The 21,417-nt window shown below is 36.4% G+C and overlaps 1 protein-coding gene across 21 annotated transcripts in view; it reads right to left on the bottom strand.

The window, feature by feature from the left end:
• The window catches only part of nrcam (neuronal cell adhesion molecule), a 123,425-nt gene that overhangs the window by 45,773 nt on the left and 56,235 nt on the right, over window positions 1–21,417 (bottom strand). For 7 of the 21 annotated variants that reach the window (XM_031897722.1, XM_031897726.1, XM_031897727.1 and 4 more), the window contains exons 3-7: window positions 6,262–6,457; window positions 3,641–3,658; window positions 2,545–2,650; window positions 404–600; window positions 121–156 (exon numbers count right to left, since the gene is read on the bottom strand). In XM_031897722.1, coding sequence (XP_031753582.1) covers window positions 121–156; window positions 404–600; window positions 2,545–2,650; window positions 3,641–3,658; window positions 6,262–6,352 — 448 coding nt within the window. In that variant the 5' untranslated portion in view covers window positions 6,353–6,457. 21 annotated transcript variants of the gene reach the window in all.

The raw sequence follows: 21,417 nt of genomic DNA on the forward strand, positions 1-21,417 counted from the left end.
TATGTGGAGATTGTACGACTCAGAATGCTAAGGGTGTGGTCAAGGATCCCAGGAAAGTTTGAGGGAAAATCAGTACTCCCATGCAGTACTTATCCAGAGTGATAAATGATTCACGGTTACCTTCTAACAAGATGGCTTTGATGATATTTAAGATGTCTTTAATCAAAGAAAAGAAAAGCAAGAAAATAATTTAGTGTTAAAAATAAAACAAATGTTACAAAAAGAAACAGCAAAATACAGAGACATCAAAATTAAGAAGCATTGAATGTAACACATCTAAAAATCCAGAAATCAAAACGTAAAAAGAAAAACAGTCATGTAAATATAAAATACCATATGCCAGTGACTCATGTGTTTATCTAGAATGCAGTCTGTGATAATAAGATACCATAAATGTACTCACTGGACTGGCGAACAACAATGTTGTTGGATAGCGCAGAACCTCGATCATTCCTGGCAGTACACTGATATTCACCCTCATATGCTTCCACTCTTGCGCCATTCATGGTATTAATTACCAGGGTTCCGGAGTTTTGTTTCATTGTCACATATGGATCTTTATCTATGTCAAAATGCGTGCCATTGCGAGTCCATGAAAAGCTGCCATATATGAAGTGTTAACACATCAGAAGTCTAGGAATCAGAAGACATCCTCAGTTTTGTAAATGGGCATCTTATGCCCATAAGAAGGTTTGCCTCTTTTAATGTAATTTATAGCAAGATTCATGAGGAACAACCTTATGTAACTTGAGAAATAACTTTACTTTCTGCTTTGCATGAATGCGGCCTCCTTCTACCATGTTTCCAAGATATTTCCCATTCACAATGTGCCACCCTAGAATGCATGCACAAGAAGTAGACAGCATCCAAGGCAGCACATTATGGGTGTACTCATTTCAGGATTGGAACCCAGAAGGTACTTAGAGACTGCTGAAAGTGTTCTATTTTAAATACATATAAAGATAGTGACTAAAGCTGGCCATACAGTGGTTGATACAACCTGCCAAATTGGCCTCTCAGACCTAGTTGGGTGGTTATTTGCCCACATATTCTCAACCAATATTTGCCTTAAAAATCAGACAGATTTATATAATTTATATAAATCTATACGTCTATATATACGTCTATGTAGGTACTGATTGTTTGGCCCCTGGCCCTGCATATGAGTGGCCAAATGATACACAGACAAACTTTTCTGGTGATATATTCAAACAAATATTTTGTATGCCCATTGACAGCTTACTTTAACTATACGAGCTGGGAAATGTATGAGCTGAAGATTTGCCTCTTTTTCACTCAAACAAAATGCGTATAGATGTAAAGCATGGCTGCAACTTTTCCTGTACATTACTGATGTCATTAAAAGGCTCTGACCGATATTCCAGTCTGTTTGTAAGGTCATAATAATGCTCTTTCCATCAGAAGTTTGGAAAATACCTTTTTAAGGTTATAAAACAATTAGATATACACTTGAGTTTGCTTTTCATCTGTTGACTTTTTGTGGAGCAATTATAAGTCAGAACCAGGTTTAATAATAAGCATTTTTCTCAGAATGTCAGCAGTGCCTGTGCACACAATACAGAACATTATATTTTTACCATCTGTCTCATTAGATCAATTACATTTGCTTTTTTGTCACATTTTTCCGGAGCAATGCAGTGGGAATCTAGGCTATATGTCTTTTAATATCTGGGGTAATATGATATGTATTAATTCTGACATAATGACGCTCAGAGAAGAAGACCAGAGTATTTGCTGAATAAGGAAATGTATCTGTACTGCAGAACATTAAAGTTTCAAACACAGATAATAAAAATATAGACTAAGATTAGCTTATCAATAAAGAACACGTTTGGAAATACATGTATAGACACCTAGGGGCAGGTTTATGAACATTTGAATACAGCTTTTCAACCTAACATGATTTACTTTTAAGTTGTTTTTTTTTTTAGATGTTTATGTAATTGAGATTTCAAGATTCAAGTTTTTAAATAAATAAGCACACAATGGAGATTTTCAACTTTTTTGCATCTTTTTTTCCAAAAACTCAAAAATACTCAGATTGAATGTTGATAAATTTGCCCCATACTGCTTACAGCACATGAGCATGTGACACTAGCAGCACTCACTTTTGACCCTACATAGGTATCAATGAACCTGCCAGATATAAGCATTTTAATCCTACAGGATGTTTCCCTACTTGCCTCTTATGAAAATTTGGCCATATTTCCCAATAATATTAGTGAATTGCATACCATTACAACTATAACACGGGAGTTTTTCAGCTACTATAGTTTTCACTATAAGATAATGATTAATGATTATATTTATTAACTTTGGCAAGGTACAAGAGCATATTACATAAAGATCCCACAACAGAAAAAGATGATTTAACCCAATTAAAAGCAATAGAACAAACCAACCCACAGAATACAAACTGCAAAAAACATGGCATTTTGCAAAATTGTTGTGCCCTTTGTACATGTACAGATAAATCAAAATGACTGTTGAGTAGAACTAAAACACAAACAAAAACAAACTCACCTTGGTGGAGGCTTCCCCTTTGCCTCACACTGAATCACAATGCTCTCTCTTGGATCCACAATATAGTTTTTCGGTGACTGATGCGTTATGGTTGGAGGCTGGAGCACTGTATTGTAGATTTCCAAAAAATAGGAAAAAAATAAATACAAATCTGTATGATATAATAACCTTAGGCTATAAAAATGTTAAGTATTACTGTGCTGTTACTTGCACCTATACCTACTCTTTAAATGACCAACAACTGAAAGGGGTTCAAATACAAATCACTTTTCCTGGTAGTAATTTGTGCATAACTACCATACAACTTCCTGTGAGGAATATAATTTATAAGGATTGAAGAAAGAAACAGAAATAAAGTATTTATTGTGGCTACAAACCATGCCAGAACAACTAAAATGTAACTTCCAGTATCCCATTATTATTTACATTGTTTTTCCTTTCTGGCATTGGCCCCAAATCTTCTTGCATCTGTGTGGATACAGTGATAACATTTTCATATATAAACATCTAAGAAGAAACTAAGAAATAGCAAATGAATCATTACTAAGGATTATGGGAAAATGATACACTCTAATGCTAAGCAAATAGATAACATTGGAGTTCCATGAACATATGGTTAACAGATATTCAGATATTGTACAACAAGGGGAACATTATTTCCTATTAATTGAAAGGAAAGGGCTCCTAAAGGCATAAATCTTATTTAAATGGGTGGGTCTGATTACTGAAAATTCAAAAATGCAAAGGATTGTTGGTGATGCTTTTTACAGCAATTTTCCCAGTTAAACCCAAGCCTTGTATGGAATCCAGTGTTAGCACTTATTGTCATTAAGATAAAAACACTCCATTCTCAAACATTACACAAACCACAGCAAATATTATTAAAACTAATTAAAATGATCACACAAACATAATAAAAAGCTTAGGGAGAGATAAAATAAATACCACATCAAATAAAAAATCAACTAAGACACACAAACCGAGAAGCAAAAATCTATCACAAACAAGTAAAAATGCTTTGAAACTGCAGCAAAAAAATGGGAAGCACACAATTTCTGCCTGGTCGCAAACCAGATTTCACATTACAGAAACTTACATTCCTTTTGTAGTATAGCTGTTTCCCCCACAAGAACCAGCAGTTGTAAAGATAAACAGAGATGTGAGAGAATTGCCATGTTAGTTGGGAATAAATGGAAAAATAAAAGCTTTTTATCTGTTTTTTACAGTACTTTAAGTAATAGGAAAAGAGACCTTAAATTACCCAGCTGACAAGAGATCAATTATGGAAAGGAAAATGAACACACAAACGAGGGCACTGCACCATGCTTCATTTGTGCAATGGAGAAAATCAATGAAATACTGCAAAATCACATGGCGCAAACAATGGCCCTTCTGGCTAGAGTTGCTCTTACTCCGATATAATTGGGTTAGTTTCAACAAACAGTTGCAAACTGAACTGAAATCTGTAGGAGTAATACTAAAGTTCTGTTTATATTATTACTGCTTCAGAGCAGACTGTAACTGTAGTGTAGACCATGTGCAGAGCTGTCAACCCCCCCCCCTATATTTTCGGGAGTTACACAATTTTTGGCACCTCTACCCTGGTCTCCTGCCCCCTTATAGCATTCTTATAATTTTTCTAAAAACTCCAGAAGTTTTGCCCAAATTCTCGGCACACATGCGCAGTGATATCATCTTAAGCAATTGCACATGTGCAGGTAGCAATTTTTCTGGCTTTAGCAACGTGTTTAGCGGTGCAAACACGTGACATCACTTCCGGGGCTTGTGCTTGCGTATGATGTCAGTTCCGGTCTTAAGCGGAAAATGTCAGCATCCCTGGTCATCGTATGTTCAAAGTTGACAACTCTGTATGTATCATGGTAATTGTAGGCTACTGCCCTAGCACTGCCATGCATGTTCCATCGCCTGGATCCAATACTGAACTGCACTGAAACTCGACTAGTAATCTTTACATACAGAAGTAGGGGGTTATTATCTGGAAAGTGCCAAAATACAGTAAAGTCCTTTCCCAGCTTATAAGGTCTTCCCATGGCCTACTAAAATGAAAAAGTTCTGTTCATTTTGTGTGTAGTAAAAAGTCAGTGACTAGTACTTAATGTTAATAAAGTACAAATTCCAGTTGATCACAAAACAATCCTATTGGTTTTTTAATGTTTAAATATTCTTTAAAAACCTTGGGCACTGTGTTACATATTAAGAACATTATTTGGAAAATCTAATAACATTTGGGATAACATATCCCATTACTGTATCCATTAAGCAGTAGGGTAAGCAATATACCATTTGCCACAGTTCCACCAACTTGCTCCTCTAATATACATATACACATTTCTTCTGTCCTCGGTGCCCAATGTTTTTGTACCGGGGCAAATAAAATGGTTAAGGGAATAAGATAACCAGTGTAAAGTCACCAAGCAAGACTGCTATCAGAACTGACCCACTGACTTTTAATCCATAATGAGGAAAAAAATTCAACAAATATGCACATTGCTGTGGGAAATATTTTGTCTAATTGCACTAAAGCCACATCATTTGTGCATTTTGCATTGATTCATATTGAATAGTACTTGATTTATACATCTCTCCTTTGGAGTAAGGGGTAAAATAACTGCTCCTATAGCTTGAAAGACATTGATTTTCTTTTTTTAATTTAATGAGATTGTAGATAACTGGCAGTTTTATAAGATTATTTAAAAAGCAATGCTGTTTGGGGTGACTTCCACTTTAAGTTAATTAAAATATAGACAAATGTGATGTATTTACTGTACTGTATGTTATAAATGCAATAATACTGTCTCAGCAGACACTATATTTACCAATCTATGTTTTATAAAAAGACTTTGGGTTTATGTAATAAAAGGCACTAAGTTTGCCTAGGTGCAGTATCCCATAGAAACCAATCAGTAAGTAGCAATTACTGGCCACATGTTTAAAAACAAACATCCTATTGGTTGCTGTGTGTTTCTGCTTTTTAATACATATAGGGGTTCACGTTTTTTTAATAGTGCCATTATAATCTATTTAAATGAATAACTATTCAGTTATAGTAGATGCAGATAATACTATAAGAGCTGTTTTTGGAAATCCCATTTATGCCTTTGTCTTGATAACAAAAAGCTATCTGAGTTACAGTTATAAAATCATTTTATACACTAAATTTGCAGTGTTGTAAATGATTTATATATGCAGCTATAACTGCAGTGTAGTTGCCACAGAGATAAAAGACCCAGAAATATAAAGGCATTTTTTTGCATATTTCTATTCAGAAATCATTTTCATTTCTATGGCTTTTGTTCTGTGTGGCCAAAGCCCTCTTACTGTATTACTTGTGCACAAACAGTAACACTGTGCATGCCACATGGCACAATATACACTTGCTATTCTTTCTGCTCAAGGAAAGCTTGCTAGAAATAATTATAGTACACTGCTGCTTTCTTTGTTGATTAATTAGGGGTTATCTGTAGCACAGTAAGCACACACAACAGTGTACCAAGTTTTAAATATCTGCTCTTAGAACAATCACCACAGCCTCTGTCTCTACTGTTAAAGGTTAAGTAGTTTAACGTTACATAAATAAGGATTAAAACTGTAGAACTCTTGAGACACTGAGTTTCCAGCACAGCATCAAACACCAGGGAGCCCAAAGTTCATGCAGTGAATTCTATAAAAAGAAGACTACATACGACTGATACTTACGGTCAAGTGGTACTTCCAGCGCAGTAATTACTTGGCACAGGAAGAGAACCAAAGAAGCTCTTTTTGGGAAAGTGCTTTTCTTCTCCTGCATTATTTTAAGCCTGCCTAGGCCTTCTCCTGCTGAGAGACAGAAGCCTTTCTTCTTAGCACAATAGAATCCTTCTCAATGTGAAATCAGAAATCATGAAAATAGGAGCTGAAACAAAAAAAAGATTAATAATGAATTATGGGAAGTTTGATAGAAAACTATGTGTGTGTCTTTTTTCACATCCAAGGCGAGCATTTCTATTCTCTGCTAGTCAATTTCTAGGATCATTTCTGTGTAAATGAACTGAAATTGCTGCATTCATTTTTTGCTGTTTTGGTAAAGTGCAAGCTGCAGTAACAGAAGATAGATAAGATTTACATATTGCATGGTTAAGTAATGTTGTCTCAGTAAACTACCAACCACATTGAGTGGTATATAAAACAACCAAGTCTGTCATTGATTCAATTACTCCTTTGTTGAGATAACTACAGGAGTAAGCTATTACTAAAATGTCTGCAGACCAAGGTAGAAAATGAAGAAAGCACCAGTGCTATAGCCAAATGTCTAATTAATATACCAGTAAATACAGTGGCATGCTCCTCCTTTGCTGGTTACTTACCTGGTTGAACCCTAAAACAGTCGTCAACACATACAGTGTAAGGAAATTCAATTTTACCTGGTACTATTTAACCTGTGAATACCTGATAACGTCCCTTCTCTTGCCTAACCACGCAACATTGAAGTCAAACAGACTCAGCAAAGGGATAATTTCTTCATGCATTCTGAAAGAATAGGACTTGCATGGAAAATGTATTCTGCCTATTCTTAAAGGCGACATATAGCATAACTGAAAACCTCCCTCATCTTATAGGCAGTAGTGAATAAGATATGGTGCTGGTTTTACTCTCAGCTAAAAATGATAATTATCTTTAAAAATGGCCCCATTATTGGAGCACCCCATAAATCTGATACTGTCCCAGTCCCTATTTCAAATGAGGGGTGGGTGTGTCCTAGCAGTCCCTGCCAGAAGCACAGATGGAGGGGGATAGCTAATCACAGCCCTGCAGTCACACAAGCAAAGACAGGCTTCAGTCCCCAATCAGGCCAGCCTTGCTGCCAATTGGTTCCTATCCTGCAGTGCAGTGTGCTGAGTGCTCCCCTGCACAGCCTGGAAAAAGGGGCAGCAGGAAGTGGAACAGATGGGCGGGGCTAGATGGGTTTTTGGTGAAATTTTCAATAAATCATCCTGAAGCAAATTTTTTTAATTACATGTCTTCAATATTTCAAAGAGCATAATGCACTGGCACATTCTTGTTTTTTACTCAATATGTCTTCTTTTTCTACCTCGTCCTCTGATGAGTCCTATATAAAGCCACAGCTGAAGTCAGTGTTGGGCTTTCAGATAAAAAAAAAGCCGCAAAGAAAGTAATATTATTAATTCCATGCACATAAAGAGTTGCAGTGTACATAGATGACCTTGTGCAGATAGCCAGTGTTTTTTAAGTAGTTATTAGTTTAACTTATTTCTGTTATGGAATTAATTTTGAGTTAAGGTGGCCATACACGGGCAGATTTCAGCTGCTGATTCAGGTCCTTTGGATCGATTCGGCAGCTTATCTCCCCTTGTATGGGCACTGCCAACAGGCCTACTTGAACAATATCTGACCTAAAATTGGCCAGATTTTAATAAGGCAGATTTGATTTTCCGTCAGATCGGGGACCACATAGGCTTGCTGATGCGGTCATCGGTCCAGTGGCACCTATGCCCACCTGATATTGCCCATCTTTAGGCCAAATGAGCAAACCTTAGCATGTATGGCAACCTTGAGATAGGTGGTAGAACCTCTGATACATTTTGGGTCAGTTTAATCGTTACTTTCTAACTTGTATAATTGGACTGAGGTTAAAATGCATAGGGGCCAATTCACTAAAGGTCGATAACGCTTATCGCATGCTTTTTTGCGTTAAAAAGCATGCGATAAATAAGTACTGATTCATCAAAGTCATTTCACATGCGTTAAAACGCATCATCGCAAAGCGTTATTTCTAACACATTGCGTTAATTAGCGAATAGAAATAGTTCTAATGCATGATTCATATGAAGCGTTAAATGCAGAAAATATTGCTTTAATCTGTGTGAATATTAACACCTACTTGGGGCAGGCGGTACTTAAACAACATTGCAGTTCATGAGCTTTTGGCAACACAACATGGAGTTTGTAGTCAAAAGTGTGGTTATGACCGTAATATCGTGCGCTAATATCGCACGTGGCGAAATATATTGTCCTTTTAGTGAATCGAGCGTTAAGTCGCAAAAAAATAACAAGTGATTTTTAATGCGTGCTATAAATAGCACTCGTTTTATCGACCTTTAGTGAATCGGCCCCATAGTGCACTACAAAATATGATCTTGAACAAAAATCCCTATGGTGCTTTTTATGTACTAGAAATCACAGCAGTTATTTTTTTATTTATTTTTTTACATATCATAGCATTTTGTGGAAGATTAGCTTTTATAATGGTAGGCAAACAACCACTTAATTTCCCAACTGAGGGGGAATATTAACCCTATCTGCACTTTGTAGCCCCCTGCAGTCCACATAATGCACCTCAAATGAACACTTTCTAGTACATTTTCAGACAAGACAGCTGTGTTTTCTAAACACACTGTCACAATTGTCTTTTGCCATAAAAGTATTTGCCTGATGCTTTTACATTCCCTATTTGATCCCCCATGTTCCCCTATGAGGGGGCGGCCATATTTGTGCAGCAGTAGGCCATTAGCATTAGAAGCTATAACTGACAGGCTGAGAAGGGACAGTCAGGTTGGCAAAACAGTCAGGTTTAGGAACTTCAAGTAACAATTACTTACAGAAGCAGCCCTATCAGCAAAAAAATGATCAACATGACCTATAGGTAACTTTTAATGTACATTCATATTTTGAAGTCTAGTTTTTTAGTGTCAGTATCATTTTAAGTTACTGTCACATGTAGAACAATATCAGTGGTATTGGTATATTCACTTTATGCACAATTTTAAAATAATTGAATGCACAGTATATATCATACCATGAATCATATCTAAACATAACAGAAGACTTGTTCATAGTTTAATAGATTGACAAGCATATGGACTAGCCACACTCTTTCTAAAACCCACTAAATATCTCAAAGGGATTCTTCAGGTGCTCCGGTAATTCTACAGTGTTCAGATTCGATAGCAGACGAGATTTTAGGGTAGTCATTACAAGTAAGGAAGTAAGGCCAATTTATTGCTAGAAATGTAAGTGTTTAGGAGGAAAAAAACAGTAACTAGATAAACCCTGTCCATTTTTAACAAATGAAGTAGGTTATCTAGCACTTCTTGCTCTTCTTTGGTGGCTATTCCCCCAAACTTTAACACAAAAACCAGTGAGCAAGAACAATTTACTGTAAGTATGTACACATAAACTTTGCATGTACACAAAAGGTAAACATTTGTTTTTTAATTACCCCTTTCATGTGCCTGTACCAAGTACATAATAACATGTAAAATCAACTATTGCTATATTGCTATCATACATGTGCTGTATGCATACACTGAACAGGTCATACATTAAGTTAGAATTTCTGTTAAACAATTCCTACTGAGAAGTTACGCTGCTTTGAATTAAAACTGCAAAAACACATCAGTACTGTACAGGTGCAAATTCCCAGCATTAAAATTAATAAACATAACCACATTACATATGCTTTCCACTTACCAAAACCTGCTGGTGGTACAATCTCATCACACTACTGACAACCTTTATCCACAGGCTTAAAGTCCTTCTGTACTCTAAAGCAACCTACAGTACATGACCATCTACTGCATTTTGTATCAAGACTAAAGCAGCTGAACAGATATATGCCTGTGTGACAGTGCACTTTGCTGCACTAATTACGCTGGTGATCCGCCATCAGCAGACAGAGTGATTGATTGGTTATTGGCTCTGCACTCTATGCCGAATGAAGAAAAATCCTTTGTACTGTATGTTAACCAAAGACTGTACCTTAACAGCATGAGCACTAGACACATCATGCCAGGCAAGGGTCATCCAAACCATTCTCAGCCCCTGACTAATTGCAAACAAATAACCTAATAACCTTTTTTTAATGGCCTTGTACTCCATTAACTACATGCAAAATTAATGCCATAACGAAATAAGTTAAACTAATAACTACTTAAAAAACACTGGCTATCTGCACAAGGTCATATATGTACAGTGCAACTCTTTATGTGCATGGAATTGATAATATTACTTTCTTTGCAGGTTGAATATTAAATGTGTTCTGCAAGCACAAAATATACCATTTTGTGAAATACACATTGTAACTACATACAATTGAGTTTTTATTCTAAACAGTTTTGACAGTGGTGCCAATGAGTTAACAGAATTCAAAATTATTTTGTAATAACTTGAATGTTATGGGGCATAAAAGGACAAATCTCCATAAAATTCTAAAATACTCCCAGTTCCATTTACATTGTTTTTTTTAAAAAAAATTGTAATGAATTGTTATTTCAACAATGGCAAAGTTATAAGTTATAATAATTTTATTGCCCAAATAAAACATACTATAGGTGTCTGGTTTCTAAATTGCATCAATATATGTGTTTTTTTTCTACCTGATGAAGAATGTACATTAGCAGCTACTTGTCGTGGCTACTAAAATAGACAATGCTAATCATTTACTGATAACTGTCGCTACGTGTGTTTTAGCACAGGCAATTCTCAGTATTGTCTATGGAAAGGTATTTTCTGGAGTTTAGTAGGCATGAAAAAGTAGCTGCTACTAGTAGCCCAGTGTGTCTTCACCCTTATAGCAACCAGGGACAGATTAATTCAATTTAAGATGCTCAGTCACATCTATATTACCCCAGTGTGCTTTTTATGCCTATGATATGCTCATGCCTAAAAATATTCAGTTATTTGGGTAAAGTAACAGACTTTATTGAAAACAAAACTACATCCCTGAAAATGTTTATCTACAGGGCATAATAAATGAAAATCTGTCAACCAATGCCAAACAGCATCTCTGGAGGTGACTATTATTTTGTGCAAGAAAGACACTGATTATGTCATGGATAAGTGAGATCCCCCCCCCCATCTAGAATGAGCTGGCTCACCCTATATACACAATATTCTGCCTCTTGCTCAATTAACCTATCTAGCTAGAGGATGCCTGACAAATTTGATAGAATACGGGCTGATTATACTGAAGTGCTCGCCTAAGATAGTTAGTATATAAGGTAATGCAATAAAACTCACAAAGTTTGTGCCAGGTGGTTATTCATAACAGTTAGATGTTTGCGTTTCACAAGACAAGTTCATAAACATCTGGCTCTTGTTTGTTTTTTGGTAATAATATTCCTGAAATGTAACAATAAACTGGCTTAACTGACTGACAAAGTGATATGATAATAACCTGTATATATATTCAGTTCTAATGGAAAGCATTAGAAATTATATGGCAAACTTACCAAATGAGTGGATCACTAGGGGGCCCATTTACTTACTCACGAACGGGCCGAATGCGTCCGATTGCGTTTTTTTCGTAATGATCGGTATTTTGCGATTTTTTCGGAAAATTATTGCGACTTTTTCGTTACCAATACGATTTTTGCGGAAAAACGCGAGTTTTTCGTAGCCATTCCAAAAGTTGCGATTTTTTCGTAGCGTTAAAACTTGCACAAAAAGTTGCGATTTTTTTCGTAGTGTTAAAACTTGCGCAAAACGTTGCGCCTTTTAAGTTTTAACGCTACGAAAAAAGCGCAACTTTTCGCGCAAGTTTTAACGCTACGAAAAAATCGCAACTTTCGGAATGGCTACGAAAAACTCGCGTTTTTTCGCGCAAATCGTATTGGTAACGAAAAAGTCGCAATAATTTCCGAAAAGTCGTAAAGGCGCCGAAAAATCTCGGATTCGACCCATAGTAAATGTGCCCCTAGGTGTATGGCCACTTTTAGAAAAGCAAGCTATGTTAGGTGAGCAGATTCATTTAATATATACAAAATTAAAAAAGTGGCAATTATTTAACAATGGCACAGGAGCAGTGAACAATCAAACTTACTGCATGAAATATGATCCAGCAACCATTAAACTCTTAAATAACCTAATGTAGCCATAGAACTGTCAATCAAAATTTGTTCAACAACCTGTTCATCTTTCATAGTACTGACCTCCTCCTCCCCTGACCAAATCCACTCGCTATGGTGTATACCGATGAGATGCCAGGCATGGCAGATACCTTGATCAGATCTTTACCAGACAATTGGTATTACATTTACCAGGTGCCTTACACTTTTTATTTAATATTTTGCCAAAATCAAAGCTGTATATTTTATAGTGCTAAATGCTGCCATGCCATTAACATGACATTTTTCTGATAAACTCACATTTACATAGCAGCTGTAACAGATTTCTGCATTCAACAAAAATATTGATTGTTTCTGTTCAATACACATTGTTCATAAATCCCACAGGAATAATGCTGTTATTGCAGCACTGCTTATTGAAATGACAGGAAGCACTAAAGCTTAAACATCTACTGATTTTTTTTTTTTTTTTAAAATGGGAGTTGATCCATAAAAAAATGCTCTTAACTCTGGATTTTCCATGAAAGTCTCTACTATATGACCTTCTTCAGTTAAAGAGGTTCTCTACTGTTTCTGCGCCATGAAAACGAGAAAATGTCAATTTCAGCTATATATTAATGGGATTATTTTGCAAACTCAGGCTGACAAAAAGCCACCCACTTGTCTGTAAAAAGAAAAACTTAGTCTGGGTGTAGTCCAAAATTGTTGTGGAGATGACTGATGTTTCGGGCAACACATTAGCCTTTTTCAACGTGAACAAATGTAACTTTCATGTCCTATAAAAACATGTCGTGGCAGGAAGGTGAAACAATAAGGTCAGTACTGAGAGGGTAAACACACAATCATATAAGTGATGAGGTATAATCACAAACAAAATTCACAGATTAAAAACATTGGTACAGTGTCAAATCAGCTCCTTAGGATGGCTCTTCTCAATAAAGTGCCAATTAATGTAAGGTGTCATTATGCAGTATGCATAGGCGCCTTTGTAAATGTCAACACAGATACATTGTGTTGGTAAGACATCAATGATTATGCCAACCTTATGATCAACCCACATAGCCACTTAGTAACGTGTGCCTACTACATCAGAATTAAGTAACTCTAAAAATGCCCTTAGTGCTATATATCTACTCATGTGAGTAGGAGTCAAAATAAGTGATACAATAAGCAGGAAATTTTCCCTCATAGGACGAAGCACTTTGGATATTTAGTTAGGTAAACCACCTGCACAGAATATCTATAAAAAGGCAGAAGTTAAGTACCTGTGTATTTATCTTGGTTGCTTGCAATGCTTATGGAAATGAAAACACTTATCCCCGGGTATATGGGGTAAATTACTAACACCAGTAACAGTTTTATTGCCAAAAAAGCCACAACAAAATATACTAAATTCAAACCTCCAGTGGCTAACAGTATATGGCAATTGATTGGACATGTGGGGTGACACTTTTACTGAACAGTTTTATTATGTATATAAGTATATGGCAATATATTGCTGAACAGTTCTATTCTGTACTTATTTCCCTTATCCAGAAACCCTTTATCCCGAAAGTTCCGTATTAAGAGAAGGTCATCTGCCATAGACTCCATTATAAGCAAATAAATTAAATTTTTAAAAACGATTTCCTTTTTCTCTGTAATAATAAAACAGTACATTATACTTGATGGTAACTAAGCATTATTGGAGGCAAAACAATCCAATTCATATTTAATTTGTTTTTTAGTAGACTTAAGGTATGAAAATGCAATTACAGGAAGACCCCTTATCTGGAAAACCCCAGGCCCCATACCTGTAGCTAGATGCATAGTATATGGCACAGGAGAGGACATGTGGAGTGCCACCTTTACTGAACAATCCTATCATGTGTATGCACATTTTTACCAGAGTATGTGGGAGAAACCAGAAGAAGACTAACCCCTGTACATACAATGGGTCATATTTAAGTTGAGCAACCTTGAGGTATAAAAAATGTCTGAGCTACATATAATTAGTAGTAAATGAAAGTAGAAGAGTTCATAACCTTTCAAGAGACAAGACCTAGTGGCAACGATTCACCAAGATCATAATTCCTAGTTCTAATTCATGTTTATAAATTAAAATTATCTTGTTATCACTAGGGGGCTGATTTACTAACCCACGAATCCGACCCGAATTGGAAAAGTTCCGACTTGAAAACGAACATTTTGCGATTTTTTCGTATGTTTTGCGATTTTTTCGGATTCTGTACGAATTTTTCGTTACCAATACGAAAGTTGCGTAAAAAGTTGCGCATTTTTCGTAGCGTTAAAACTTACGCGAAAAGTTGCGCATTTTTCGTAGCGTTAAGAAAAATGCGCAACTTTTCGCGTAAGTTTTAACGCTACGCAAAATGCGCAACTTTTTACGCAACTTTCGTAATGGATAGGAAAACTCGCGTTTTTACGCAAAAATCGTATTGGTAACGAAAAATTCGTAAAGAATCCGAAAAAATCGCAAAACATACGAAAAAATCGCAAAATACCGATCATTACGAAAAAAACGCAATCGGACTCCATTCGACCCGTTCGTGGGTAAGTAAATCAGCCCCTAGGAATCCAAATCCTAGAAAAAAGGGTGCATAAGTAATACATTCATTCAACCAAATAGACTAATAGTATTGAGTCTATTTATCCGCTTTAATTCTTGTTGCAGAAGTAACCTTTCTCAATCTCCTCCACTCAGTGGAACTGGTACATGATCTATAATTATGCGTTTTAAACTTGCCAAGTTATGTTGGTGATTTGCCATTCTGTCACTAGTAGTAGTTTGTACATATATCCACTTATAAATCAAAGAAATAAATTATACATTTTGGGGTACACGTTAGTCTGTGTTCAATTCGAATAATCTTCCCAAAGTGGATGGTTAAATGTACCACCTATATGTTCAATGGTTCAATGGTAACAACACAGCTTAAGTGTCCCCAGCCAGGTTTGTTGGGGGAGTAATTTAATATTAGTGCTCAGGATCCATCATTTACTAAAATGTCCATTATATTGTATCCCCTTTTTGTATAAAATCCTGGGAGTTTCCATAAATACTTGAGGTAGTGGTTTGTCCTTATAAAGGACTGCCCCATGGTCTTTCAGTGCACTACTTAAGTCCCTTTCATAGGAATATAGGTGGTAAGAAAAGTTAATCTATCATTCTTGTTCTCAGTCATTGCCAGTTCTTTTGCGGTGCATCTAAAAAAAGGATGGTTGTGTATAATATATTATGCAATTCTGTATCTATACTCTATGGCTAAATATAAGGGGGTTTCACTCCTCTGCCATTATTTCTCTCCATTTTGATTACACAAAAAATAAAATAAAATTAACCCCAGACCATTAACTTGTCTCCCAGACATGACTGACTTGTGAGAAGACTGTGTCTCATTACCCAGACTAACAGTATCGCTTTGAGAAGGCAATTACAAAGTACAATAACTAAGGACTTGGCCGACTGCCCTTTTTAAATCAGGGAAGATTTTTTTCATCCCTCTGAGGTACATGGGTTTTTTGGTCTGTTTATGGATCATCTAGAAGTTACACAGGTTTCAGTTGCGGAAAAACTTAAAATTAACGTACGTGTAAGAGAGAGAAAGAAAAATGATGGCTGCAAGACTGAAACAAATACAGAAGCCAGAAAAAAGCAACAACAATACAATTAGCTATTCATCTGTTAATTTTTATATAACAAACAGAAAAATATGATAAAATAATGTTTAAAGTACCTTTACATTTGTGCCTATACATTTTAATCTGGTACAGATGCATGAACACTGGATTGTGTGACCTATTTTTATGAACTTCTGCCTGGTGTCTAGACTCTAAGGCTAATGCATTTCCAACCTTGGAGCTACAGATGACACAAATTCAGATGACACAAATGCAGTTCTCATTGTCTGGGTATAAAAAAAGGTATATGCATTGTACGTAGGTACAGTAGGCTACAGCTTACAGCTGTTCATTTCCACTTAGCTACAAAAAGTACCTTCTGGCCCAATTTTGATTTATTAATTTAGAGAGAAACAAGACAGTAAAGAAATGCAAGGGGACATAATATAGAGCTATACAAAAGGCATTATTGTGTAGGAAAGTGTTACATGATTTTTATATAAACACAAAATTGTGTGAGGCACTTAAGCAGTGATGGGAATGGGAATGAACCTACAGCGGTCAAATGTTGATGTTACTTGTCATTTCCCAGGCTTTCCCAGTTTGATACCTCAAAAGGCAACCACTTTAGCTGCAGTAGAGCTGTAGTATATATTTTTAGCACCCAGAAACAACTGCAATTTTACTGGCAGCACAACATTCCATCTTTATTGTTTTAGTTCTGTGTCCATAACTACAGATGAAACATGTATGTATGTATGTATGTATGTATGTATGTATGTATATCTTTATTTATAAAGATACAGTTGCAATAAGTTAAGAGTCAAAGACACAAGAGGATGAAGGTCCCTGCCCCATAGAGCTTACAATCTAGATGGGAGGGTAATTTACAGACACAAATAAGCAAATAGAAGTGATATAAGTGCCAGTTCCCAGATCAGGTGCTGTGCGAGTGCTTCAAAAGAAACATACAAGCATATTAGCACCTATAAATCATACAAATCAACGGATGGTTGCACGAAAGATCGCAGATCGCCACGTGTGTGGCCACCTTTAGGGTAAAGACACGTAGAGCTACTAGTAGCAGCTAATTGTCACAGCTACAAAAATAGACAATGCTGATCATTGACTGATAACTGTCTTTAGGTTTGTTTTAGCAGAGGCAATTCTCGCTAATGTCTATGGCAGTGTATTTTCTGGTCTTTAGAAGCCATCACAAGTAGCCTCTACTAAGTAAGGTGACTATACAGATTTTAACTTCTGATTTGGCTCATTCAATCAAAGTCTATGGGGCTTTCCAACAGGTCTACCCAACCGGCATCTGGCCAGAAATCACCCAGATATTGATTGGGCAGCTTTTGTCTGAGCAATGACCACATTGGCTCATTGATGTGGTGCTCGCTCCGACAGCCTGTATCCCTGTCATTGTGATCTGATTGTTTGGCCCTAGGGCCAAACAATTGGATTAGTCTGACATCGGATGCGGATCTCTGTGGATCTTTCAATATATGGCCTGCTTAATTGGGTTAAAGCAGACATATAGCAGATGTATAGCCTACATATAAAACCTTCAAAAAAAACACAGACACAAATGCACAGATATATACAATGTTGAGTCTTTAACCCTTCAAGCTTCTATTGTGAAAAAAAACAGTTCAAAGAAAAAGTTCAAAGAGGTGCAATGGCATGCAAGACAAATCTAGTTATGATGATCAAATATATTAAAAAAGCAAAACAGCTTAAAAAGGCTTAGTCAGGTTTAACATAAACTTAATGATAAAGAGTTTTAAATGTTAAATCAGCCTGAAAACAATCACAGAAAAGGCAATACATTTTTCTTAAATCCATTTGTGTGATATGTTTACATATAAACAAAATATTAAATATTTTAATATAAAATGGTATCTTTTAACTATTTCATTCCAGCACCATTACTGATGATAATTTATCTGCAAACTGACAATAAGCAAATGTTATTTAGCAATATCCCCACAAAATAATATTACATGTATTGAGTTTAGGTATTTTGTGGTTTGTGCGATAGGTTATTGACCAGCAAGAAAAGTATATAGTGTAGGATTTTACAAGCTGCACTTACATTACTGAATACCCAAGTTGAATGGTCTAAGAAACATTTTTTTTTCATTTAAGGTATAGTTGGCCTTTGAACCATTCAAAGTCATTCAAATGATTATATAGGTTTTCCGATCTAAAGCTTATGAAGAAAATGAAGCTTTCACCAATCCTCATGTGAGCAGAATGCCTGCTGTTAAGAAGATTTCTCAAGCAGTCACCTAGCAGCAAAGTTAATAGGCTAAGGCAGCGCCCAAAGCATAAAACCATTTATTGCTTAAAATATGTTAAAAGGTAAAAATGCAATACATGTTTTTAATATATTTTTATATATGAATTACAGGAAGGCCATCTCCCATAGACTCCAGTTTAAGCAAATCAAACTTAAGGTATGGATTTAAGGTATGAAGATCCAAATGGTGGAACATTCCTTATCTGAAAACCCCAAATTCCAACATTCCATCTAACAGATCCTAAACCTGTACAAAGAGTGCTTTTGTTTCTATAATGTGCGTATTTATATAATTAACCCATGGAAGATTTTTAAAAAGGAAAGAGGTAATGCTGCCTGTCAAATTTTTTTTTTGTCCCTACTAAATATGAATGCAGGTTTCCCAGTCAAAAGAAAGGAATCTCTGTACAGAGTTTAGGTTTCCTTTATCTCCATTTAAAGAGAAATGATTTTCTCACTTGCAGTGACAGCATTTAAATATCTATATATCTATTCAATGTTTTGTCACTGTGGACGTGTGCTCTATAATTATCTATTATTGCCACAGGTTTAAGGGCTTTATAAAATGCTGATGCTTATCAACAACCCAGTGGAGTACTAAAGCTTTTGCAGTGCAACTGGACCATGGCAAATCTAAAAAGACATGTTTCTTGTAAATGGGGTTTCCTGGGCCAAACAATACACGTGTAAATATTCCTACATAAAAGCCTAACAGCTCTAGAAAAAAATTATTCTTTAAAAAAATGTCTCTCTCTTTTCAAAAGGGAGAATCCAAAGGGGAGCACACTAAACTTGAAATATAAATGCCTGAGTTTTAATAATAATCAAAGTATGCAAAAGTTAAAAAAAAGTATGCTTTTGAAAACACTGGGTTATCAATAAAATAATAAATCACTACAAAGGCCTGTTGAGTGCTATGCATTTTGAACACACACATACATACATACCTACATAGTTATATATATATATACAGTACATATATACAGTGTATATATATAAATATAACATATACTTCTTTCATTGTAATTTACAGTGCTTCATCCATGCCAATGCAATGGTAATTTACAATTAACGTGGCATTGTGTAGTATTCAGCACTGAACTAGAGTAATAAAGTAAAGCAGCACAATGAGGCTTTACAAAGAAGAATATAAAATGTTATGTGAGGGGCCCTTAGCATGGGAGAAATCTGCTCAAGGTCACGAAGCTGATAAAAGGTTCTTCAACTTCAAAGATATTGTTGCTATGACCAACCTACTCATTCTCTATGGACAACCATTTATTATGTGTGATCAAATCACCCACTGTTAGTCATTGTAAAAACTATCTTGCAGTTTGCATGTGCACTTCAGATTAGATTATGTAATGCCTAGGAATATAGCATTCCACAATATTTTAACACAAAAGAGAACATGAGCACTTGATATAAATGCTGTTTTAAAACACATTTTGAGGCATTTATCAAAACATTAACAATATATGACCAAGGTTACTTTACAATTCTCTTAATTTGGCAGTAGTTATACTGTATGTTTCAGTATACTGTCCAGTTCAGCACATTACCTGATAAAATTAAAATGCTTGTATAAAATACAATTTAGAAACAGTGTGACAATTAAAAGTTCTTCCTGTATTGCTGTAGTTCTTTCTGTGTGGTACATCCACTCATTTTAGGGCTAGTATTAATTTACCTCTTACTATTAAAACTTAGAAACATAAAATATAAGCTCGAGGGTTATAAACAGGGTCGGACTGGGGGGTGCAGGGCCCACCGGGGATCCCGCCCCAGGGGCCCTGCAGGTGCCCCAGCCGCGTCCCCTAACCCCCCCCCCCAAGGGCCCCCCTAACCCCCCCGCCTGACGTCCTCCCCGAGCGCGTATAAATTGAAAACGTCAGGGGAGGAACAGTCAGTAGGGGGAGCGCCGGCAAAGGTCGGACTGGGCCGCTGGGGCCCACCGGGATTTTTCCCGGTGTCCCGGCGGCCCAGTCCGACCCTGGTTATAAATATATTGACAGTACTACATGAGAAGTGTCTCAGCTTGATAACTGCCCAACTGAGCTGCTCTCTGAACCCTCACATATTAGGATAATGCCACAGGGGCCTGATTCCCAACCTATGGAAAACTGCATGCTGACAACCAGCTGCTGCACTCGAATCAGCCTTCTTCCTTGCCTGCACCTGGAACTATTGTGTTCCCTTAGGGGCAGGCACACATGGCGTATTTCAGGGCAGAAAAGCATTCCTATACGTTTCCATGCCGAAATCCACCTCGTGTTTTTGCACATGGGCCAACACAATGGTTCCAGGTGCAGGCAAGAAAGAAGGCTGATACCAGTGCAGTGGCTGATTCAGCCCCAGTGGCAGAGTTAGCCCCATGTAGTATTAGGGTGAAGACACAGACAGCTACTTGTCACTGCTAATAAACACCAGAAAATAGCCTGCCATAAATACAGTAATACTGAGAATTGCCTCTGATAAAACACACAAGACAATTATCAGTAAATGATCAGCATTGTCTATTTCTGTAGTCGTGACAAGTAGCTGCTACTAGTAGCTCTGTGTGTCTTCACCATAAGCCTTAGGGCTCTGGCACACGGGGAGATTAGTCGCCCGCCCGCGCCTCCGATTTACATTTTCGCCGGTGGGATGGCATTTCGGGGAGATTAGTCGCCCGCGAACAGGGAGATTTGTCACAGGCGACTAATCTCCCCGTGTGCCAGAGCTCTTAAGTAGGTGTGGCTTAGCCATTAAAAACAATATTGACTATAATATTAAGTCATAGCAGAATTAATTGCTATATCAATGTCAAATTTTCCCCTGGGAATAGCAGTGGTAAAAAAAATATAATAATATTGTTATTCATCAATCAATCATATTCTAGTCATAATAACTAATAAGTCATAATATTTCATTTTGTAACACAGACATGGTATTTACAACACCAGCACTGGTTGCAAAATTATTTTTTATCTATTTTACACTCTGTTATGTTTAACAGAGAGATTCCAACAACAGCTTAGATAATTGAATAGTAGAAATGTATTAATCTGTTTAAGAATTTTGCATTTGTCCAAAAACCTTCTT

This window comes from Xenopus tropicalis, chromosome 3 (genome assembly GCF_000004195.4).
Source record: "Xenopus tropicalis strain Nigerian chromosome 3, UCB_Xtro_10.0, whole genome shotgun sequence".
NCBI lineage: Eukaryota > Metazoa > Chordata > Amphibia > Anura > Pipidae > Xenopus > Xenopus tropicalis.